At 38.2% G+C, this 23,882-nt stretch overlaps 5 protein-coding genes across 8 annotated transcripts; 2 read left to right on the forward strand and 3 right to left on the reverse strand.

Moving 5' to 3' along the window:
* The first annotated feature begins 768 nt into the window (after window positions 1-768).
* LOC18587840 (uncharacterized) lies at window positions 769-4,809 on the forward strand. The gene is made up of 2 exons (XM_088809578.1): window positions 769-3,870; window positions 4,179-4,809. Exons 1-2 carry the CDS (start codon window positions 1,116-1,118, stop codon window positions 4,577-4,579), a joined length of 3,156 nt encoding a protein of 1,051 aa, XP_088665704.1. The 5' UTR covers window positions 769-1,115; the 3' UTR covers window positions 4,580-4,809.
* A 386-nt stretch (window positions 4,810-5,195) lies between these two features.
* LOC18587841 (Endomembrane protein 70 protein family) lies at window positions 5,196-8,711 on the reverse strand. The gene is made up of 7 exons (XM_007011863.3): window positions 8,347-8,711; window positions 7,732-7,896; window positions 7,537-7,646; window positions 7,343-7,451; window positions 7,133-7,245; window positions 6,873-7,023; window positions 5,196-6,758 (listed from the first exon to the last, which is right to left on the reverse strand). The coding sequence occupies exons 1-7, from the start codon at window positions 8,455-8,457 to the stop codon at window positions 5,601-5,603; spliced, it is 1,917 nt and encodes a 638-aa protein (XP_007011925.1). The 5' UTR covers window positions 8,458-8,711; the 3' UTR covers window positions 5,196-5,600.
* Window positions 8,712-10,410: 1,699 nt separating this feature from the next.
* LOC18587843 (DNAse I-like superfamily protein) lies at window positions 10,411-14,411 on the reverse strand. Of its 2 annotated transcripts, XM_088809810.1 has the most exons (8): window positions 13,881-14,411; window positions 13,449-13,490; window positions 11,948-12,030; window positions 11,765-11,867; window positions 11,432-11,645; window positions 11,115-11,209; window positions 10,926-11,033; window positions 10,411-10,694 (listed from the first exon to the last, which is right to left on the reverse strand). In XM_088809810.1, exons 1-8 carry the CDS (start codon window positions 14,020-14,022, stop codon window positions 10,672-10,674), a joined length of 810 nt encoding a protein of 269 aa, XP_088665936.1. In that variant the 5' UTR covers window positions 14,023-14,411; the 3' UTR covers window positions 10,411-10,671. The 2 variants fall into 2 exon arrangements, with proteins under 2 accessions (XP_088665936.1, XP_088665935.1); XM_088809809.1 differs by having other exon boundaries at window positions 10,411-11,033; window positions 13,881-14,398.
* A 409-nt stretch (window positions 14,412-14,820) lies between these two features.
* LOC18587844 (leucine aminopeptidase 1-like) lies at window positions 14,821-19,251 on the reverse strand. The gene is made up of 10 exons (XM_007011869.3): window positions 18,811-19,251; window positions 17,889-18,303; window positions 17,604-17,798; window positions 17,178-17,403; window positions 16,669-16,795; window positions 16,377-16,472; window positions 16,150-16,227; window positions 15,995-16,055; window positions 15,354-15,541; window positions 14,821-15,230 (listed from the first exon to the last, which is right to left on the reverse strand). Exons 1-10 carry the CDS (start codon window positions 19,036-19,038, stop codon window positions 15,102-15,104), a joined length of 1,743 nt encoding a protein of 580 aa, XP_007011931.3. The 5' UTR covers window positions 19,039-19,251; the 3' UTR covers window positions 14,821-15,101.
* Window positions 19,252-20,729: 1,478 nt separating this feature from the next.
* Window positions 20,730-22,453, forward strand: LOC18587845 (26S proteasome regulatory subunit). 3 transcript variants are annotated; one of them, XM_088809522.1, is made up of 6 exons: window positions 20,730-20,977; window positions 21,051-21,111; window positions 21,244-21,339; window positions 21,575-21,902; window positions 22,041-22,114; window positions 22,273-22,453. In XM_088809522.1, exons 1-5 carry the CDS (start codon window positions 20,837-20,839, stop codon window positions 22,069-22,071), a joined length of 657 nt encoding a protein of 218 aa, XP_088665648.1. In that variant the 5' UTR covers window positions 20,730-20,836; the 3' UTR covers window positions 22,072-22,114; window positions 22,273-22,453. The 3 variants fall into 3 exon arrangements, with proteins under 3 accessions (XP_088665648.1, XP_088665647.1, XP_007011932.3); XM_088809521.1 differs by having other exon boundaries at window positions 20,733-20,977; window positions 21,539-21,902; XM_007011870.3 differs by lacking the exon at window positions 22,041-22,114 and having other exon boundaries at window positions 20,735-20,977; window positions 21,539-21,902.
* The last annotated feature ends 1,429 nt before the right edge of the window (window positions 22,454-23,882 follow it).

Raw genomic sequence — 23,882 nt, forward strand, 5'->3', positions numbered from 1 at the left:
GAGTTGTGCCCTTAACATCAGAAATGATAAGGACACTAGGTGTCTTGGCCGAAACCGCTGGGACTGGAGCTGTATATTTTTTTGCTATTATAGAGGCTTTGTAGCCATGTAAGTGCCTATTAAATTTTTGTTTGATTAATGAAATCTGTTTTTAATATTTCTTCACCCTGTTTGTTGTGATGCTATATGAACCGGTCTTTCTTTCTAATTTTGATCTCTGGGGTACAATTTTCACTTAAAAACCTGTTCTAGCCCTGTTCCTATGCAAATATGGTTAATTGTTTTTTGATCTGTACTTTTGTTGGATGAATGATTCAGATGGTAGGGGAATTCTGGTACTTGTTAGCAGGAAATGTACATGCTGGCAGAAGTGATAAATGCAATAAAAATTTCCTCTACTGTGGGAAGCAGCAGATGGACGGTTCTAGCATATGGGATGGCATCAGGGATTCTTATCATGTTCCAACTGCAGGGAGGGGCGTTTCAATCATTGCACGTGTGAAGAAACACATGTGCCGTGTCCTAGATCACAAGGAAAAGCAATCCTTGCTAATGAACAACTTTATTTCCAACGTTGGATGATGACAGAATTACTTGTAATTTTTTTTTGAGAAACCAGAGGGAAGTAAAAAACCTCACTTCTGGAAATAAAATAAGAAAATTCATGGCCATCACTCTCTGCTCATGAGAATGACAGTCTAGAATCTCCTTCAAAAGTCATCGCCTAAATAACTATACAAAAGACCAAGGAACTCAAGGGCTCCTGTACAAATTAATAGATCCCCAGCAACGTGCGGTATCCCCTTACCTCCGCAATTAATCTTCTGTTTCTCGTTAGCTCCGATGTGATAGGATTTAAATGGAATCCGACCCTACCTCTGACCAAGAATGAAGCCCCACCGTATCTTCCAGCTTCACAAACGCCGCATGTTCACCAAGATGTTTGAAAGAATAATGAAAATGAGGTGTGTACATTTTCCATGGAGGGAAGACTTTGACTTCCCAACTGAGGATTCCCTCGTTTCCTCTAAATACTACTTCTTCATTCCGATTCTGCGTAACAATTTTCCATTTAAAGTTCATTAGAACCAAAACCTGCTCCTGCAATCGAAGATATGGTGCTCTTTTTGATCAAACAATCATCTTTGTCCTTCCGAGTCTTGTTCTTCTTCACCCTCCTGCTGCTTTCTTCTTTCCATGTCTTCGTTTCTGTCTCTGTTTCAAATTCTTCAGTTCCTAGAGGTGAATCAACAAGAGAGAAGGAAGCGAATGCTCTTCTTAAGTGGCAGGCTAGTCTTGATCATCAAAGTCAGTCTGTCCTGTCTTCTTGGCTTGGAAATGACACTTGCTACTGGATTGGGATCACTTGTGACAAGTCTGGAAGGGTCAGCCACTTGAACCTTTCAAATTCCTGTTTAATAGGTACACTTCATGATTTTAGCTTCTCTTCTTTCCCTGAACTTGCTGTTCTTGATCTATGGAACAATTCTCTTGATGGAATTATTCCATCAGATATTGGCAATCTATATAGACTAACCTATCTCGACTTGCCTGTCAATTATCTTTATGGAAATATTCCTTTTGAAATAGAAAAGTTAAGATCTCTTTCTCAGCTCTATCTAGATACAATCATTCTGACAGGTTCAATCCCTTACTCTATAGGAAACTTGACAGACCTGTCCATTCTCTACTTATACAAAAACAAGCTCTCTGGTGCTATACCTCAACAAGTTGGAATGCTGAAGTCCCTGAACAGACTTACACTCTCAAATAATAATCTGATTGGTTCTCTCCCTAACTCTATTGAAAATTTAAGTAACTTAGTAAGTCTCAAACTTTTTAACAACAAAATTTCAGGACCCATACCTCATGAAATTGGAATGCTGAGATCCCTTGAAATTCTTTTTTTGACCAATAATAGTCTTACGGGTGAACTTCCCGCTTCTATAGGGAACCTGAAAATGTTATCCCATCTTTTACTTTATGAGAACAAACTTTCAAGATTTATTCCTTCTAGTATTGGAAACTTAACCAATCTCATTGATTTATCACTATATGATAATAAGTTACATGGATCAATTCCTCGGGAATTAGGAAAGCTCCGATCCCTTGTCACCTTAAGGCTGTTTAAGAACAGTCTCAGTGGTTTCATTCCAGCAGAGATGAATAATCTTACACGTTTGCAAGATTTGGAACTCTTTGAAAATTACTTGACTGGCCATTTACCACAACAGGTGTGCCTTGGTAGAGCACTTGAAAGATTTACTGCAAACAACAACCTTTTCACAGGTCCAATCCCAAAGAGCTTGAAGAACTGTACCAGCCTATACAGAGTTCGACTTGAACACAATCAACTTACTGGGAATTTGTCTGAAGATTTAGGCATATACCCGAACTTGGACTATCTAGATTTGAGTTATAATAAATTCTATGGTGAGCTGTCACCAAAATGGGGTCAGTGCCACAATCTCACAAGCCTAAAGCTCTCAAACAATAATATCTCCGGTCAGATACCCTCAGAGCTTGGAAATGCAATTAAGCTACAAGTTTGTGACCTTTCTTCAAATAATCTAGTTGGGGAGATTCCAAAGGAACTGGGAGAGTTACAATTGTTGTTCAACTTTATGCTGAATGACAATCATCTTTCAGGCAGTATTCCTCCAGAAATTGGAATGCTATCTTGTCTTATGAATCTTAACTTGGCAGCAAACAACCTGAACAGCTCCATCCCAAGACAATTGAGCATGTGTAAGAAACTCTTAGAACTGAATTTGAGCAGCAATAGATTGAGTGGAGAAATTCCGTCAGAGCTTGGCAGCTTGTCCTTTCTTGAAATTCTTGATCTCAATCAGAATTTGCTGATAGGAGAAATACCGGACCAGGTTGGGAATTTGAAAACTTTGGAAAAGTTGAACCTCTCTCACAACAAGCTCTTGGGTTTTATTCCATCAACTTTTGCTGATATGTTAAGCTTGACATCTGTTGATATATCTTACAATCAGTTGGAGGGTCCTATTCCAAACAATAAGGCCTTTCATGAGGCTTCATTTGAGGCTTTAAGAAACAACAAAGGTTTGTGCGGAAGTATCACAGGTTTGGAACCATGTCCTTCAAATGTAACTCATAGTCCTGCCCACAAAAGGACTAAGAAAATGGTGATTGCAATTGTGGCCTCACTTTTATGCTCTCTACTTCTTGTATTTGTTGTCTTTGGGATTTTTTCTTGTATCAAACAAAGAGAGAGAAATAATGAGAACACGTCCAGGATAGTAGAAAGTCAGAATCTATTTGCAATTTGCAACTATGACGGGAAAAGGATGTACGAAAACATAGTTGAAGCAACTGAAGAATTCGACTCCAAATATTGCATTGGGGTGGGTGGATATGGAAGCGTTTACAAAGCTCAATTGTCGAGTGGTCAAATGGTCGCTGTGAAAAAACTTCACCCACTTCCGGAAGGTGGGGTGTCAGACCAAAAAGCTTTTCACAGTGAGATTCGTGCCTTGACTGAAATACGCCATCGCAATGTTGTGAAACTTTATGGTTTCTGCTCTCATCCGCTACACTCAATTCTGGTGTACGAGTTCTTGGAAGGAGGAAGCCTGGAGAAGATACTGAGCATTGAGGAACAAGCAATGGATTTTGATTGGATTAAGAGGGTAAATGTCATTAAAGGCGTGGCTAATGCTGTGTCCTACATGCACCATGACTGCACCTCTCCCATAGTCCATCGTGACATTTCAAGCAAGAATATTTTGCTAGATTCAGAATATGAGGCTCATGTAGCAGACTTTGGCGCTGCCAGGCTTCTAAAGCCTGACTCATCCAATTGGACCCCATTTGAAGGCACTTTTGGTTACTCTGCTCCCGGTTAGTTGTCGTTTTTTTTCCATCTTTTTCTTCTTTTCTGCATGGTATTTTTCTTGCTCTATGGCTCTTTTAAGTTGCAATAGGTGATGATATTATTAATAGTCTCACTTGGGAGACAGAAGTTAAGCCGCAGTGGCTTACAAAAACAAGAAGAGTCCTTGGACTTTCATGCACTTCAGTCGCAATATAAGGCTTAACTTGCTATATTTATTAGGAATAGGCTAATAGTAGAATAATTATTTCTCTATTCCAAAGACATTCATGCACTTCAGGTTTAGTGTTTCTGAGCAGATATCTTTCTTTTGTAGAGCTTGCTTACACCATGCAAGTGAATGAAAAGTGCGATGTCTTCAGCTTTGGAGTCGTGACATTGGAAACACTCTTGGGAAGGCATCCTGGGGATCTCATATCTTCCCTGTCATCATCATTTTCTACGTTCTCACCATCATGCTCATCATCAGCAACCCTCCATCATGTACTGCTGAAAGATCTGTTTGACCAGCGTCTCCCACCTCCTAGGAAACAAGTAGCAGCAAAACTGGTCTCAATTGTAAAACTAGCATCGACATGCTTACATGCCAGTCCACAGTCTCGACCAAGTATGCAGCAAGTCTCTCAGCAGCTGTCAATTCAGAATCCACCCTCGGGGAATCAGTTTCACACGTTGACATTAGGGCAACTGCTTGATTCCTGCACTCATACATCCTGAACATGCAATTGCTCCCACGTTTTTCTGTTGTCATTCTGTTCTGCTTCTGCATTTGCTTTTCCTTGTTTCTATCACTTGATATTCCAATTAGTCTGTGCATCATTGGCTTGAAAAGTATACACTAATGAGACAATAAAGTACTAGCATGATAACTATTACTGTTATCTTCAGAGGCCTACAAACAATTGTCAGCCTTATAAATCAAAGGGATCACTCCCATAATTTTTTAATGTCGATGGAATTTCCCTAGCAGTCCTTTTAGTTCGAGATAGATATCCAGTTTCGCCCTTCTCATCCCATTTGTCTGAATCTATAAAAAAAATGTATTTCATGTTCTGTTTTTGGTCTTTCATCCCAAAGGGACGTTTGATCAGCAGCGGGAAAAATCAATGCTTCACCCTTTAGCAATATTTCTATGGGGTCGGCTGAAAATGCTTTCCAAACTTGCAGAACAAGTCTCAATGGGTAGAATACAAGGAAATAGCAATCCATCTTTCTTGTCAACCAGAGCTATTGGTTTTGTCTAAATCCTTGGATGCATCGTCCAAATTCTAGGTTTCCACGATTGAATCAATGCCAACTAGAATAATGACATACGGCATATACATCTACAGAGTTTAGACATGAACTAATAATTTCCTTTATTTTCAGAAGAACAAAGATAATGAATTCTTTCTTGACAGAATTGCAGGATAAACAAGCAGTATTAAGGGTGAATACAAGAATTCCTTCATTTTCTAGAATAGGCATTGAGAAGAGATAGCTTAACAATCTCTCCAGGGTCTCATACAAAACAGTAATGTAATGGAACCAATTGACAAGTAAAAGTAACTAGTAACCGCCAAAGAACCTGTATGGAGAAGGCTAAAAAAATAACAATTTCTATGATTGAAGATTCAAAAATGAACCTAAATGGTACTCCGCAAGCAAGAATGTCCTGCATTTCTGATTCTGTTTGGGATAATTTGAGCATCTTCATGAAGAAACAAACTGGGAATTTTCCTTAGGTTGCGAGAACAGATCAATCAATCTTCACTGATGAGTAGATGAGCCTTGTGAACCAGAAGCAAGCATAGAAACCAATTGTACCAGTCAGCACAAAGAATGCATAAGATACAATCAACATGTACCCAAAGTACAAAACTCCAGATACTGGCTTTGTGATCTCAAGCTTTGTAAAGAAGTAGAAGGCAGCATAGAGGAATAGGTAAAGTGCAGAGGAACCAGAAGTCAAGTACGACCTCCACCACCATAGGTAATCCTCACTGCACAGCTGGAAATAGCAGAGCACAACCGTGATCTCGGCACAAGTGACAATAAGAATAACAAAGACAATGAAGAGGAAGCCAAATATGTAATAGAACTGATGCAACCATATAGAAGTGAGGATGAAAAAGAGCTCAATAAAAACAGCCCCAAACGGAAGTATGCCCCCAATTAGGATGGAGAAGGCTGGGTTCATGTACCAAGCCTGTTCTGGAATTTGCCTTGGGATTTTGTTAGTTTTCACTGGATCCTCAATTGTTGGCTTCTTAAAACCAAAATAACTACCCACAAAAACAAGAGGGACTGAGATGCCAAACCATAACAATACTAGAGCAAACATAGTTCCAAATGGCACTGCTCCAGAGGATTTCTGGCCCCATATCAGAGCATTCAAGACAAAGAAAATGACAAAGACAGTTGCAGGGAACATAAAAGCTGTTTTGAGAGTAATTTTCTTCCATTCTGTTCCCTTGAACATCTTATAAAGACGAGCCGAGGAGTATCCAGCGAACAGGCCCATGAAGACCCAGAGTAGAAGCATGGCTGTCATTAACCCACCTCTATTTGAGGGGGACAGGAAGCCAAGGAGAGCAAAGATCATGGTAACAAGAATCATACCAAAAAACTGAACCCCTGTTCCCACATATACACACAGTAAATCGGAATTTGCTGGAGACCTGAAAACATCCCCATGGACAAGCTTCCACCCTGTCTCCTCTTGGGCTTCTTCTTGGGTTTCAAGTTGGTTGTACTTGGAGATATCCCGATAAAGAGTTCGCAACATGATCATAGCCACCATCCCCGAGAGGAAAAGAACAATCATCAAAGAATTAACAATTGAGAACCAATGGATCTGATCATCAGCCATTAGAAGATAGGTATCCCATCGGGATGCCCACTTTATCTCACTTTCCTGCAAGATGACAAAAAGGAACAAGTCGATTAGAATGCAATAATATCACATGACTCACCTTCACAGTAACAACCAGCATGCATTTTCAATTTACAAAGAGGTAGAAGGCCTGACCTGGAACTCAACATCATACGTAAATATGATCTCCTTCGTTTCTTCAACCTCTTGAGGAGATTCAGAGCTAGTAACTGCACGTTTTGCATGGGGATCACAGGTTGTCAGACGGGTTTTCTCATTCCACTCACCCTCATATTCATGTTTAACACTGTATTCATCAAAATGATTTGCTATAAGATACTGAACATAAACACCGTTGGAAAGAGAAATTAAATCTAACAGATAAGCCTCTAACATAAAGAATAAAAAATTTTAACCTGAATGGTTTGACCTCAAACCCAACAATCCTTGCAGAATCTGCCAGTGGATCCTTGTGAAATTTGACTGTAAATGTCAAGTGATTGTTGATAAAATGTTTTTCTTCCTTGCTCTGCAAGTATGAACAGCAAAACCAGCATTGCTTGCATCAGCACAAGGAAAAATATTTAACATAATTCCAAAAAGAAGCAGATCAATCGGGCACTTACCCCAGCATACTGTCCTCTTAGACCAACATGAAAACCATGCTGATACACTACGGCATTTTCCTGATCGGGCCTTCTTATGGGAACAACCAATGGAAGGTTATCCAAAATCCTGTCACAAACACATCATAAAAATCAGTTGGCACTCAAGGAGAAATGGAATGCTACAATTACAATTTCCTGAATGAGAGTCTCACATGTTCACTCGATATTCATCATCAATCTTCTCCTTGAATGCCTTTGCAGTTTTCTTATCAAGAATTTTACGACATACAATATTGCACATTTGTGGTTCTCTCATTTTAAACTGCAAACCAGTAGCCCTGTCAACCACTAAAAAGCCAAAATACAACAAAGAGACATAAAGAAAAGATCTAGGAGCCTTAACTCACCAAATAAGGAGAGTTTTCAATTCGATCACCACGAAGGACCTCCCCAAGATTCTCTGCGCTGTCAACTATGTTCTCAGGCCGACAATATGGTAGAGAATAGTAGGAATAAGGAAGTTGTGTTTTAGTTGAAGTCAGCTTATTCACTTTCACCAACAATGGATCCCCCTGCATAAATGGAGAAAAAAGAACATTGAATAAAACGACATTAAACCATCAGTTTGATTAAATCAAAGATCCTGGAGGTTGATTTTTGAGCAAGGAAGACTCACTAAGCTTAATTAACATTCACATTTCATAAATTTGTTTCAAATTTTAAGCCAAACTGACCATGTAACTTGTCGGTTTGATAAAAAAAATAAGGCAGCTTTGAACTACGGAAAAAAAATACAAACTTAAAACTTATCAGACTAACTTCCATAGAATCATTACATCCAAATTCACTGAACCAAAACGGAGGTTCTAGAGATCATAAAACGCAGATCTGCATAAAACCCAAAAACAGAATGTAAAATCCAAGTCAACCCAAAGATCCAAAATTCATGATGGTGGTGATGATGATGCAGACATTAACATACATGCATGCATGCATGCAAGTATGCATGTGAGGAAACCAACCTTTTTGAAATCTTCAGGGGCAACACCAGGGAGGTAGAAGCAATGGGCACGAAGGACGAAGAGAGCAAACAAGGAGAAGATCCATGGGACGTGAAACCTATGACCCGCCATGGGTTTTGCCTCGATCTAGATCCGATTACCCAGATTCCCACTTTCCCTGTATTCAAAAACGGAACTACGAAGAAAAGAGCCTGCTTTGCTTCGTTATTCTTGTCTAGTTAAATTTTCTTGTTTCCGAGGGAAGAAACGACGAGAAAGATGAGAGAGGGAAAAGGGTGGTTTGTTGGGAAGAACGAGAGGAAGCGAGGGGAGAGAAATCTATGTTTATAGAGGGACCCCCACCTCACACCCCCTTGGGCACGACCGGTACTTTCCCTCTTTTTTGCCGTTGGATTTAAATTCTCTGATTTTGATGTACGGTCTTGATTTTCATCAGGTGACCTTGACGGTGACTCCCTGGACATTACGGTAAATTTCCATTTTTTTTTCATTTTTTGGTCAATAGCTCCTTTATTGGTAATTAGGAGGGAGGCGGAGCTTGACAAGAAAGAGAAAAAGAAATGGGGGTGCCATATGGTTTACATGTGTAGCAAGTTTGTGTCGGTCTAATTGTCAGTCTATATCCAAAACATGAACAGATTAACAAAGCAACTGCAGATTCAGAAACCCATTTTTTTCCATTTCTCATAGTCATAAATGAGATTCGAAGTGGAAAGAACTCTTATTTTCCATCAATTTTTCTCGGAAAGGAAAATGTTAGAAACCTCTTAAACGTGTATGATTTTGATACCCTTTTTGGCCCCATAACTGAAAAAGAGAACATTTTTACTAGAATTTCTTCTTCTTTCTGGCAAATTTAGGGAATCCCATTTTTTTTCAGATCCCCACACACCAAACAATGGGATGCAATGCGGATGGTGAGACTGTGAGAGTGACCTCCCAACGAAGGAAAGTGCAGAACCCAACAACGTGTACAGCTTGATGTAGGGAGGTCCATTTCCATGTTGTATATTTCTTTCAGCCATGGGGTTTTGTTGATATGAATACCATAAATTAGGAAATAGAACATGAAATTCCTCTTTCATGGCCAGTTTTTGCTTGAACATAACTGAATGGGGTTTTGTTTTGTTTTGTTTTATCTGGCTGTCCAAAAAATGGTTGCTTTACAAGGGGTTCTGCTACTGCTGTTTGAAGTCCTAAGCAAAAGCTAGCCATGGTCTTGACTTTCTTCTCCTAGCAAACAATAACGAGATCATCATCATGCTATTACTACAAATATTAACTATGTTCTTCATTAATACATTGAAGAGTTATGCACAGTAATCAAAACACAAATTATTAAAGAAATCATTTACTTATTTATTTAAGTTGGTCATTCAATCTCTAGATTAGGTAGGATTTCGAAGTCCGCTTTGGCTGTTGGATCTAACTCGTTGTTTACTTTACAGCTGACACAAAACATTTTTCAAAGGCAAAGTCACCCCTCTTCACATGAAATCTCTGAGTTTCATTGTTAAAAATAGTTAATTTAATCATTTTTTAAACTTAATTATGCATTTCTTAAAAATTTAATCTCAAATTACTAATAATGATTGACTTAAACTCTTATATAAATCTTAAATATTTGATGTGTGATGAGTTATCACACCTTTACTTAAAGCTGCTCGGTAATGGTAGGTGATGCATCTACCAAATAGGGGAAAAGGGCCTTAAGGAAGAAAATTGTAAGTTAAGAGTGTTAGCGTCCATAGGGGCTTTTCACCTTTTGAATCATTGGAGAAGGTATTAAGTAACATAATCTAACCTTAAGTATTACTTAAGCCTCTCGTTTATGCCTAAATCCCCCTTAACTTCTTTGGCTAGGGAATTACAAGCCCAGATTGATTCTTAAACTCTCCATTTCAAGTATTCTTACCACAGTTTCAGGAGGATCATGGACCAAGAATAATTTATCAACTATTATCAATCAAGCTTGAATAAGCAGCATATACTGTTGCATAAGCTGCATGCTGAGTGTTAAGATGATAGGATAGAGCCTGGTACCTGAGCTGGAAGTCATCAACCTAGGACAACAGGTCATTTCCATAACCAAAAGAATGAATTTCCGAAAACTAACAAAGGTTCACAATAATCAAAAAATTGCCCATTCTTTCCTAACATCTGCCCCCTTTCTCCTGCCTTTTTGGTCCATTCCCTGGACTACGTAATGGAAAATAGAAAGTAACTCAAGTAATGACCTGGAAACACACAAGCTGGAATCAAATTTCAAAATACCTTCACTTTTTCGCCCCTCCCCTTCTGGCCACAAGATTCGGGAAGACAATGTCACCAGCTGAATTGAGACAGACCTATATGCCCATAAGAAAGGACAACATGTTGAAGCTTCAAAGAAGAAAAGAACAGTGCAGCTTATAAACAAATAGCATTCTAGTTTTCCTCTTGTGTACGTGTAGGTGGTTCTATCAATCTCACAGTACGTGGAAGTAGAAACTCAGCAAATATAGGATAGTGTGAGGATGGGTAATAACCATCCATGTTATCGTTGACCACTTCACATAAAACAGGTATCAGCGATCTACCCCTAAAAAGAATCCAGTCTATGTGTAGATCCTGAGTTTGGCGGTCCCAGCAGAGGCAGAGCGCTCTGAAAATCAACTTAAGGAATTCAAGAGCTCCCTGCTTGTCACCTGAAGGCAAAAATTTATCCTTAAGTTCAAGCATCATCACACTTCACTGACAGAGCAGCCTTTGGTGTGCGAGAAGTGTACCTTTAAAGCCGTGATAAGTGCGGATAAGGGAAACATTTTTCCTCACCCGGGCATTGGGCCACACATCCCTCATGTCTCCCACCACACCATGCTCTCTGCACACATGATTGAAACAGGCCAGCAGCAAAAGAAGTCAGCCCCTTATCAGGAAGAAGATTAAGTGCAGATATTCTATTGTAGTAAAACTAATGGAAGCTACATTTGAATTTTCTGCCACATTAAAGACGATAACTGGATTGGAGAAAGCTCTAGTCTGTTTATTTGAAGGTACATATGTGTTATGAAACAGCTAAATTGTTTTGTAACAAAGAAAATACCTTGATCTCCCAAGAAGAAAACGCCCTGTAGTCGATTCCTTCTGTGTGTTAAATCCTCCACAGTACACAACCGGTAAGCTAGGAGGTAAGGATGCAATATGTTGCCATGTAAGCAAAGCACTTCGTCTACGAGCACGAGGACTGAACTCATCCATGTTTGTATTTACAACCTGAAATGAGAATCCTGGTGGCTCAACTCCTTTTAGTTGGAATGTGTGGGCATCATGTCAAGGAAATAAACCAACACAATGTTTTCTATGAATACAAGTGGTAACAGCAACTGGAACTTCATATAATAGAAGATTAAAAACGGTAACTGAATATAGAAGGATATAGCCCAAGTTGCAATACATGGAACTACAGAACCCCATGCTGTGCTCCCAGGGACAGAGGGTGACTCAGACAACCAAAAAGTTCCACCTTCAATCAGCTCTACCTTCAATTAATATGAAAAGAATGTTAAGAGATTGTGTACTAAATTTTTTTTTCATAAAACTCAACAAACTACTAAGATACCTTCTCCTTGTCATAGAAGATTGTGCAATGTTCGTCTGAAGTGTCCTGAGGCCCTTTTCTTGATACCCCAAACTGATCATAACCTATAGAATGTCAAAAACCAAACCATCCATGTTTAGGATGAAAGAATAAGGATGCTCACACAACATAGAAAGATTAGATACTCATATTCCGTTCTGCCAAATCCAAACCACAAAAAAATGATGTTTGAAACAAAACTATTCACAAATATTTTATCATTTCATCATCAAACTAATAAGAAAATAAGTATAAGAATTTCAATAACATCATTCACACATGTTATCTTGTTGGTAGGGGGTTAACACAGTTGAAAAGGGAAAAAGCCACAACTGGCATACAGTACAAGGTGAAGAGTGCCCCGCTGCCAAAACCGCAAACCTTCATAATGAAGCACAAGAAGAAGAAATTATGACTCAGGTGGCCTGATGACCCAACATTGATATTTAACTGTGGGAAATTATTGGCTAAACAATCTAAAAACACCAAGCTGAGAAAGAATAGTTGATTTTTCTATTTTGAATGCAAAAAAAAAAAATGAAATTTGTAGAGTTCATGTATTTTCCAGTCAACTTTTGGATGTTGCACTACTTCTATGTCATTTACTTTCAAGCACAAAGATGGTCAGATTCCTCAGGTTCCTTTCAATCTGTCATGCTCATGGGAGTGTCTACTCTTAAACATATTTCCCTCTCTCATTCCAATTTTCTGTGGTTAGATGCCATACTTCTTGTTATTGAACACTGACATAGGCCTTTAGCCCTAGAAAAAGGAAGGGAAAAGAAAAGACAATATTACAGCATTTACCTTAGTCAGTCTAGTGGCGCTCTGCGCTCCCTATTTTACCCACCAAAATACATCTGATATTTCATTCCTTTTACATGAATTGTTAATTGTGGTTTTTTCTCTTTGCTGTCTTATTTTAAACATTTTTGAAAGAGCATTTACTTAAAAGATTATCTAAATGATCAATAACCCCAAATGTTTCATTTTGAAAACACATACTGAACATGCAACTGAATCCAACCGTCTAGGCTTGGTAACTTCTAAAATATCAGACACGTACTTGTTTCTGTTAATCTCGAACCAGAATGAAAAAGTTTGAACTTAACCCAGCTCTAATTCCATATATTTACACCCCCAACAACAGCAACAACAACAATATGCGATGCAAAAATCTAAAACTCTCAAGCTCGCTATCTCATGTTGTTTCAATATACATGAAAATTCGGCACTAATGCCTGATACTAGCACTTCCAGACCTAAATAATGCAAATTAAATTATTTAAATCATTCTATGCCAAGGCACCAAGCATTAAAGTGAATATCTAACAGTACATCCATTCTCATAATCCACATCTATCAAGTACTAAAGTTATGACAATATTTTAATCCTTCCTAGTTAGGTATGACTCAGACTGCTCAACATCAGGTGAAGAGTTTGAAGGTTCAAGGATGATCAATGGAGTTTGGACAATATTACCTGGCAAGCCCTGCTGAAGATAATCCAGTTGAGATTTTACACCTGAATGCAAATACCAAAATAAAGAAATGAACAATAATAAAAAAAACAACAGAAACTAATGAAAATTGAATTAATAGACACAGATCAAGCACATCAAGCAAAGCAATGCAAGATCCCAAATTACTTAAAGCAGCTTGGAGCAATCTTCAAAACATAAACCCTTCTTCTTCGATAATGGTTTTTTTATATTCAAGAAAATTTCTATTCACCAACAAGCATTTTTAGCAGCAAAACTCTAAGCACCTCCCTCAATGAACAAAAACCAACCTCCAAAACTCAAATCGGGAAATACATAGATCACCCAGAACAAGAAAACCACAGCCACAGCAAAGATCCAATGCATAGATAAAAAAAATTAAAAAAACACAGAAAACTGAATGAGTGGCATACCTTGCTGAGTACAAAGAATGATAGGGGAGTAACTAGTGATGACACTTATGCACAAATCCCTTCTCTTCTCCCACGAATCTGGGCTGTCTTCTGATTGATCTTCATGCAGATTAAACGTCATTACAGTCAAAGACAGACTCATTTTTGAATTCAACAAACAAGAAAGAATATGTATTCTTCCTCTGTTTCAATCTACCTTCTACCTTAAAAAACTACATGATCATTGATCAAAAAACAAAACTCAGAGTCTAGAAAGAAGCTAAAAAAGGTTGGGTATATTCCATGCTTGTGAGTTTAGTGTATTGGTTAGAATGTGGATTTTAGTAGTACAAAGAAAAAGATTTGTTGGTTGAAAGGTTTGAGAGAGAGAGAAAAAAAGCCGAGAGAAACTCAATTATGTCTGAACGAGGACCGCAATACTTTTCAAGTATTACTGCGGCTAGATGTTAGTACAAAGGCAAAAAAACAATTAATACTTTGGGTAGCAACTATTTACGGGGTTTGCTAAAATACGTGCGAGGTCAAATAAGGCACTTGCCGAGAAGAATTGATGGATGGGGTGGAACTTTTGTTTTTGGATTTTCCAAGTTTTGGTGTCATTTCAGGTTTTGCGGTCCAATCCAATGGCACCTAAACATTGAGTAAGGATGCAAGCTCTGGGTTAACAGTTACCAACATGCTATGAGATGGGAGAAGAAGTAGCACCCAAAACATGGTAAAATTGAGATGGGGTTAAAATGATTAACTGTCGAGTCGGCAGAGGAATCAATTGTTCTGATTATGCAATCCTTATTCCTTGCAGAGGAGGGGGCAAAGTTTTGAAGCTTACAGTACTTTCTGATGTGTGAACATCAGAGCAACTCTTGACCTCGAATTTCCACTTTTTTAGGCTTATGCTTATCCAAGTTCTTCATTTGACCAAATACTATGAACACCCAAGTTTGAACACAATCACCATAAAGCATTGACAAGGAACAGAAGTTTATTGTACAGATGAAGCTAGATTTTAAGGTTCTTTTTTTCAATTAAAACAGCATGGAGTTCTAACTTTACTGTAACAACCTCAAAAATAAAAAAGAAAAACTATCCCACTCCCCGTGCTTCCCCTTCATCACAACATGTTTTATTCATGAAACAGAACCAAACAACCAGAGACAGGTTTTTCTCCTTTTCCCTCCTCCATCCTCACAGTTGGCCACAACAGTATGCTACAAGCTTCATTTAAGAAGAGTTTTTCAGAACCCATTCCACCAAAGTTGAAATGCCAAATCCTGTTGCCACACGCTTCTTATCATTCCAGACAGGGCCAGCCAAGTCGATGTGCATCCACTGTACTTTCTCATCAACAAACTGCAAGAGCAGAGTTCAAAAGCAAATTCCGCAAAACAGGCTTCTATCAGACTATCAACGAGATTGGAATACCTATGTGTGAGTGTAATATATAGACAGCAAAATGTCCCAAACGAAACATACCTGTTTCAAGAACAAAGCAGCAGTGATAGCGCCACCTTGACGACCACCAGTGTTTACCATATCAGCCACTCCTGATTTCATTGACTCCCAATAGCTTTCCTCTAGTGGCATCCTCCAAAATTTCTCACCACTGACCTCTGAAGCTTCAAATACCTCCTTTGCCAGATTATCGCTGGGTGTGAAGACACCTAAACAAAAAAGGTTCCCAATGAACTGACAGTAGTGAGATGGTCCATACATGCCCTCTTGCTTTTGATTTAGTAACAACCAATGAAACGAAAAATGCAACAGCCTTCTTAACTGACTATGAATCAGGTTGACGAAAAGGACTTTTCATTGGAAGAAGCAAACTGTTGGTAATTACTATTAAAGTTTTAATTTTGAATGTTTAAAAGGTAAATGAAGATTTCATTGTCATGAACCCCACAAAATTTGTATATGTTCGTGTGTAAACATTCAGATATCCTCTTGTTTCTCCAAAAAAACTTTTTTGAAAAGCGTAGTTTCTCCAAATTTAATTGTCATCTAGAAAAAGATGATAATAATTATCAAAAACAACAAAAATTTAAATTCCCAAAACAAAAGATAAGGTCAGGACACTATTTTCCAGGAATAGTAGAATTCATATGTCATGCATGCACCTGCAATTGACGGTCCAAGAGCAACTACACAAGCCCCAGTTAGTGTTGCCAGGTCAACTATCTGCAACAAGGTTAACACATCTTGAAATGCAATTCTAACTATCTATATTAACAACTGTCATTACCAATTCATAATATGCAGTATTCGGCTTTACCTTCTCAACACCTTGGTTGCAAGCATATACCAAAGCATCTGCAAGCGTAAGCCTGCCTTCTGCGTCAGTGTTATTAACCTGCAATCAGCACAGTGAGTAACAAATCATTTAATAAAGGCAATGAAGAAAGTCAAAATCCATCCAGTTCTCCATAAATGTCTCATGACCATATAATTCACCCCTACACCTCAATTTTCCCCTTTTTCTAAAAATCAAAGAAATCATACCTCAATTGTCTTTCCATTTGAAGCTGTGATGATATCTCCAGGTCTCATACCTGTTCCACTTATCATGTTTTCACAAGATGCAACAATAAAATGAACCTGCATAAAGCGATAATTTACTTAGTGACAGGTGGCAAAAATTGAAAAAGCAAATGAAAATAAAAGAGCATATAAAACACAAAAAAAAAAAAAGAGAATACTCATCCTCTCTCCAGCCCTTCAAAATAATTTTGAAAAGGATACGCAGAGAGGTGGAGGGGAACAATAGAAAAATGAGAGCAACCAAATGGCTTGCCTCTACTCCAGGAGGTTTGATTTGTCCAAGGGCTTTTGCTACGCCAAGAACTGCTGCAGAACCTCCCATGTCAGTTTTCATGAGCTCAATCGAACAACCAACTCCAGTCTTGATATTGTAGCCACCACTAAGAACATTTAAGACAAGTATTCAAAAACCTATACATACACCAGCAATAGAAAAATAAATAATAAAAAGGGGCATACATTCCAACCACTCATCTCAAATAGATCCCAATAGCATTAGGAAGAAATTTGGTTAAACAATCCATGTAATAGACTGCACATAGCAAGAAGCAGGAAATCCTGTGTTTATTGGTACCAACTTGAGATGTGCACATAAACACTGACTTAGTGAAGAACCCTTCTCTTCATATATGGCATTGCACCATATACTTCAAAAGAAATGCAGGCATCTCATCCCTCTCTTTTTTTTATTTCCTACCACAATCGAATCAGAAAAATATCTTCCTGCTAGAATTATATCTATCCAAGTGTATGTATACTTACCTGTCAAAAGTCAATCCTTTTCCAACTAATGCTAACTTGGCTTTAATAGGTCCACTTGGGGGTTTGTAGCACAAATGGATAAAATGAGGGGGATTTGCAGATGCCGCAGCAACTCCCAGATAAGATCCCATCTTCAACTCCTTGCACTGCTCTGCACTCAAGATGGTTGCAGATATAACATCACTGTACGACGAAGCAATCTTTGAAGCCTCTGCTGCTAGTGCAGCTGCAGCATAAAAGACACATTAGACCAAAATTAAGAATCATCTCATCTTTCATAAACAAAAGCAATCATAGTCACTGACAAGTTAAGAATTTGGCCTTCTAATTATGCCTTCAGATATAAAATCAAATAGTAAACATCCTTACATTAACTACAGGAAGAAATGATTATAGATAAAAGGCAAGAATATTTGTCCTACGAACCAGGGGTAAGTACATTGGCTGGTGAATTCACAAGCTCTCTTCCAAAAATTATAGCAGATGAAACATCTTCAGCATACTTGAGCTTCTTCTCCAAATCTGGTCCAGTTCCAAGACCTAGAATATCCACAGATTTAAGTTGTGGTTTCTTTGACTCTGACTTGTATCTATTATCTTCATATACTCCCAGCACCGTCCCTAGCAGAATGCAAACCATTCAACTAGATCACCTTCAATCTTTGGCATAAGCATATTGATCATGATACTAAGAAAGCATAAGAGCAATACCAGATGCTATTGCTGAAGCAGTGCTGAGCTTTGACTCATTTGAAAGGCCTTCTGAGGAGGCAAGGGCGACAGCCACACTACTAGCTTGAGCAGTCTTTGCAGCTGCAGCGACAGCCTCACCAAGACCACGAAAAGCAGCTGGAGATAAAACTGACTGTCCAAGCCCAATCAAGCCAACCCTTTTAGAGCCAAGGCCTGGAAGTCTAAGAACTGTCGACTGACCAGCTTTTCCTGTGAAATCCTCTTCCGAAGAGACCTCAGCTAAGAGACCGCCCAACAGGCCATCTAATTTTTTTAAAATTGAGTTTTGAAACTTGGAGTTTTCATCCTTGGTCATGTCTTTCTCAGTGACCCCAACTGCAAGTATGTCCCCTTTCCATTCTGCCACATCGATCTCTTTTGCAGCAAAAGAGATCTTTCCAGCATTATTCACAAAAAGATAACAGCCATTTTAGCATCATTTTCAGGTATTTCACCAAAAAAAACACACACAAACGAAACAACCTTTACATACTAATACCGGAAGTGAATCCAAGGATCTATCTAACATGATCTCATCATTTAAACATTAAAGACTGACAAATTTTAGCTAAACTTTACTCCATTAATTTCAGAATTGAGCCCATACTCGTCAATCCAACAACATGCACATCAAAATATCAACTTTTAAAGAAACCCGTTGAAGAATCAATCCACAATTAAAGATCAAGTCCTTAACAAAACATAAATCATCTCCAAACACTAAACAAAAAAAGTTCACTCTTTTTGAGACAGATAAATGCCCCCATTAGCAAAAGGTCAAAACTTTTCAATCCAAACCTTTTAATCTGAACCCAAAATGTCAATCAAAAACAATTTGGCTTAAACCCAACAGAGAAAAAAAAAGAAAAAAAAAAAGGGAAAAGGGGGGGGTTTGTCTCACCCTGGGGTGTTCGATGTTGGCTGGCTGAGTAAGGCCAAGAGTGGCGCGAGCGATAGTGTGTGCCATGAACTTGGCTCTTCGAGAACACAAAGGAGCGACAGCAAAAGAAAATCTGAGCCCAGACGAAGACCTCAACTTAGTGAAAAACAAAGTAGTAGAAGGAGAAGAGTGAGAAACTGATGAAGCTAAAAGAGACGTAGCTAAGGACGCTACAACGGTGGCGACCATTTTTGAGTGCGGGATAGTCTATGTATTTATAATGAACCTGGCTAAAAACAGGTTCAGCGAAACTAAACAAAATGGGGCTCAAGCTGACGGGTGGATTCACATCATTGCCTCGGTCATCTCATCCATCCATTCTTGCCTTCGCTTTTCAGTTTGGGTCCTCACAGCTTAGCTTTGCTGGCCTGTGGGTTAAGTCCTTCGCTTTGGACTTTTGCTGGCATAACATTATGTTCCATTATTCCTTATCTTAAGCTAAGAATTAAGGCAACATCATGCTAAAAAGAAAATATCTCATGTCCTTTGGATTTTTAAGCAAAAAGAATAGTATAGTGGGGGATAATTCACCTTTATACACTATTTTATGTTAAATTCTATTCATAATTTAAGGTCATTATATTTAAGAAAAAAAATCAAAAAATCATACTATTAAAAAAAGAATCATGACGAAGCACGTGATCACTTGTTTATATTATTAAATACGTTGAATTTCTTATTTGCCTTGTCATCGCCATATCATGGTATCACCAAAAGAAGTATTAAATTATAAGTTAGTGAAGAGGACAATTGGTAGTATTAGGGAACAAGGAAAGGAGGGAATAATAAACTAACTTACCGTTCGGGAAAAAGCATATTCCGAAAATAATAAATTAATTATTTTGCAATACGCATGAGTTAAATAAAAGAAAAAAAGTTAATAAACAAATAACAAAAAATAAAAGTTATTTAATCATTTTTTATCGATAATTTGCAAATTAGTATATCCTTTCCATCTTACCCAATGAAAACTAGTCTTTAGCCTACTCTCACCGCCATGCATGCAAAAGATGGAATTCTACCATCCCTTTTTCTATGTGGAATGACCGAACAAGGATCCCAGCATTTCCATGGGAAATTAGGAAGGGCAGGTTCCCTTTGTCCCCCTCTCTCTCCCTCCCTATGAATGTCAAATATGGAATAATTCTCATGGTGGTATTGTTTGATGGAATTGATCCCAAAGTGAATAGCACTCTCATCATGAGAAATATGGGTTAGGGCTTAGTAGAGTTATACGTGGTCGTCCCTCACATGTTTATCTCTCGGCCAAGTGCCCACTTCCCTACTTCAAGTTCCTAGCTTTACTAAAGCTAAATTCACTCAAATTATTCTTGGCTGCTACTATTACTATATCTTATCCCACATAATCCAAATGCTCCTAGTCACCCTTTGCTATAGTTCATTTGGTTGCATCGCGCTGCAATTCTAAACAGTTTGAATCCATTGATCTTTAAATATCTTAATTTACTTTAACGGTATTTGATTTATTGATTTTCAAATATTTTATTTTATGTAAATCAAAAAATAAAAATAAAATATCGTTTACATTAATGATATTATCTATTTTAAATATGTAAACTTTTTTATATACTACTTCTTAGATATAGCTAGACATTATGGAGCAATAATAATTGTTTGAAATATAAGATGCTATGTGACATTATGCATACATGTTGTTCAAACAACCAAAGGGTAGACAAAAGTTCAAATGCCCAATTTGTTCCAATATCCTGTTAATTTGTACACCCAAGAACAGAATTAATGCTTAGCCTCAGCCCAATTTCAATGCCCATGGATCTGGAGAAATAATCCACCTTGCAAGCCCAAAAAGTTTAGGCCCAAGCAGTTCATCCCATCCCATGCATCAGGTGCTCACCGATGGAGCAGATTTTCCCAGAAAAACCCACAACTCTATTTTTCTTTTCCGCCAAGCTAAATCTAAAACCCTTTATAGAATCTCCCTTCGGAAGAAAAAAAAAAAGGGAAAATGGTAGGGGCGAATCTGAAATCGGAGACAATGAAGTTGATGGAGAAGAGAAGCGGGATGGAGGCTGAGATGAACGCTATCATTGAGCAGCTTTGTCAGCCTGGTGGTCCTGGTCTCTCTGGCAACCTCGTCGATTCCGAAGTATTTTTCTTTTATCCTCATAAATTTCCAATCTTTTTTATTTTCCTGATGTTTGGCTTTTCGCGTTCTTCAGGGATTTCCTCGAGCTGATATTGATATCCCAGTTGTTCGAGCTCAACGAAATCGTCTTGCTGGTATTGTCCCCCCCCCCCCCCCCCCCCCCCCTTTTTTTTTTTTGGTAATTATGATAGTATTAGTGCATTTGAGGAAGGTTAGTGAACGAAGTTATCGACTTTATTTCTTTTTTTGCCATTTCATTTGAGCAGAATTGAAAAATGATCACAAGGAAATTACAGAGAAGATAAGCGTAAATATTCAAGTTCTGCATTCATCAAGACTTACTTCCACCCCAAAAGATTCAGGTTAGTAGCTCAACTTCATGCTATGTTTGTTTAGATAAATGATGTTGTTGCTGTAATCTGTCAATTAGTTGATGTTTTCTTCCTATAGGGGAGTATTAAAATTACCCTTTAGGAAACTGGTGCTAGAAAAACGTAGGGTAGCATCTTCCACCTATATAAAATCACTGTTTTTATTATTTATTTGGCTGTTACTGGGTAGGTGTTGATGGGGGTTTGATGAATCAAAATGCATCAGTTGTCAGTGCCAGCGCGTCTGCATCCTTGGAAAACCTTGTTCTGAGAGATTCTCTGAGTGCCAATGATGTGGATATGATTTCTAGTGTACCCTTTGCAATGGTTGATGAAATAGCTGATGCATCCCCAGCAGCAGAGGATGGTTTACAGCTTGGGGATCAGATTGTGAAATTTGGTAATGTGAAAGCTGGTGACAATTTGCTACAACGGCTTGCTTCTGAAGCTCAGGTGAATCAGGGTCACCCAATACCTGTCATAATTATGAGACAAGGTGCATTGGTTAATCTCGCAGTGACTCCTAGAACTTGGCAAGGCAGGGGTCTGCTAGGGTATGTCATTTCTTCTTAATCTCCTCTTTAGTTACAGGTTTGAATTACAGATCACATAATTTTGTCAATACCTTCATTTGGGATTGTTGCTCTGGAAGCAACTTAAATTAGTGAAAAATGACTAATATTAGTTTGCAGAAAAAGGTTGAGGTCAGAAAATCATGATTGATCATGAACAGTAATACCTGAATACTATATATTTATGCAATCAGGTAGGAGTGACAAACACGGATTTATATATTATTGCTGTAGTAAACTTAATTGGTTTTGCTTTACATATGCATCAATTGGAAAGATAAATTCCTTGAGTGATGCTGCTTATTTGCTTTTGGACATTTACTAATTTGTGGCTGATGTTGGATTCTTGCAGATGTCATTTTCGTATGATGTAATTTTGGCTCATAAATGGAGCGGAATATGGCTATTTGTTGCTTGTATTCATCTGTTGCAAGACAATAGTCAGATAGGCATGTTGAGATTATTTCTTTTTCTCCTATTTATATATACCTTGGACACTTGGAGGATATACCAAATATTTTGTTTTTGAGTGATCCTGTGGTTTTAATGCACCCTTAAGATGTTTCTTTTACTTTCTTTATAGCTTTTGGATGGATCCTTTAAATGTTCTCTCTCTGTGCCATGGAGGTGAAATAGAGCCAGCGACTCCTGCCTGCTGTTGCTGTTATTGTGTCATTTAGCTTATATACGACTTGAAGCCTATGCCTACAGAAAGATGAATAAAGTCAATTTCTGGTAGGTGTTACATGGTCTTGGGTTTTAGGAGAAACCACTACCAAACCAAATCTAATGGCTGATTTTTTCAATCAAATGATTAATCAAGTTGTTGTTCATGAGAAACTATTCTGCTGGGTAGGAAGCCCCCTTTGAATTTAATTGAATGTCAGATAGTGAGATTATTTGAAGGAACATGGCAAACATAGCACATCACAGATAGTTTGTGAACTTGAGATTATCATTCTCTCTTCAAAGCTATGAATGTGTTTGCCTGGAGATCCGATGCTTACCCATGGGATATAAGAGAGATTATACCCGAATGAAGGGTGGCAGGATCTAGGAAAGAAAATGGTATAAGCCCACTCTCTGTAAACCTTGGCATGTAAATTGTGTAGGCTGGTCTTGCTAGCCGACATAAAATCCAAAGATTGGAGGGTTAAGTTGGGATTGGTTTGCATAGTGTCACGGTTTCAGAGTGAGTTGTAAATACTACATCGACAGTATATTAGAGTGAGATTAGATATTTAAATATTCACACCGTTTTCAACTTGTGAATCATACTATAAAACGTAATAGTTTAAAATAGATATTTGTCATGTATTATGACACACAACATATTTAAAGATTTACGACTCTGCTTGGATTGATTTTGATAAATTTTTTAAGTTGAAAAAGAAACCAGAATACATCATCATAGTCAAAATGACACCAACTCGAGGATGATGAATGGTTGAATCAATTTAGGGAGGAGAGTGGTGAAAGTAGGTATGAATTTATGCAGTTAGCACGCTCCCACTCCAATCAATCAAACTTTGCAAGGACTGTTTCTTAGGGTTTTTGGACTAATTCGAATGTGTGTTAACAAAGAAAGTTAACACCTCCATCACCAAGTTACCAAAGTCCCCTAAAGATTTGATACTTTGCCCCCTCCATTATGAGAAAAGACCAACTGCTGCGGAATTCCACCTCACTTTGCGCAAGGTGGGAGAGGCCCTTTTTCATTCCAAAGAATGAAAATCTTTCTCTTTTTCACCCCACTCGATTAAACCAAAGAAAGGGTATGCCTTTGCTTTTGCATTTTTTCCAAGTTCGTAATCTTTTCTTTCACCTCCTTTAAACTTTCCTCCTTCACTTTCTTCTGTTGTCCTATTTATAGTATACTTGTCAGTCCAATGGCAGAAACCAGAGTCCCACTCCCACACGAGGTCAAATGCCTACCCCATGTAAAAATTATTTACTCTTTCT

Source organism: Theobroma cacao, chromosome 9 (assembly GCF_053813885.1).
Source record: "Theobroma cacao isolate CCN51 chromosome 9, ASM5381388v1, whole genome shotgun sequence".
In the NCBI taxonomy this organism is placed as follows: domain Eukaryota; kingdom Viridiplantae; phylum Streptophyta; class Magnoliopsida; order Malvales; family Malvaceae; genus Theobroma; species Theobroma cacao.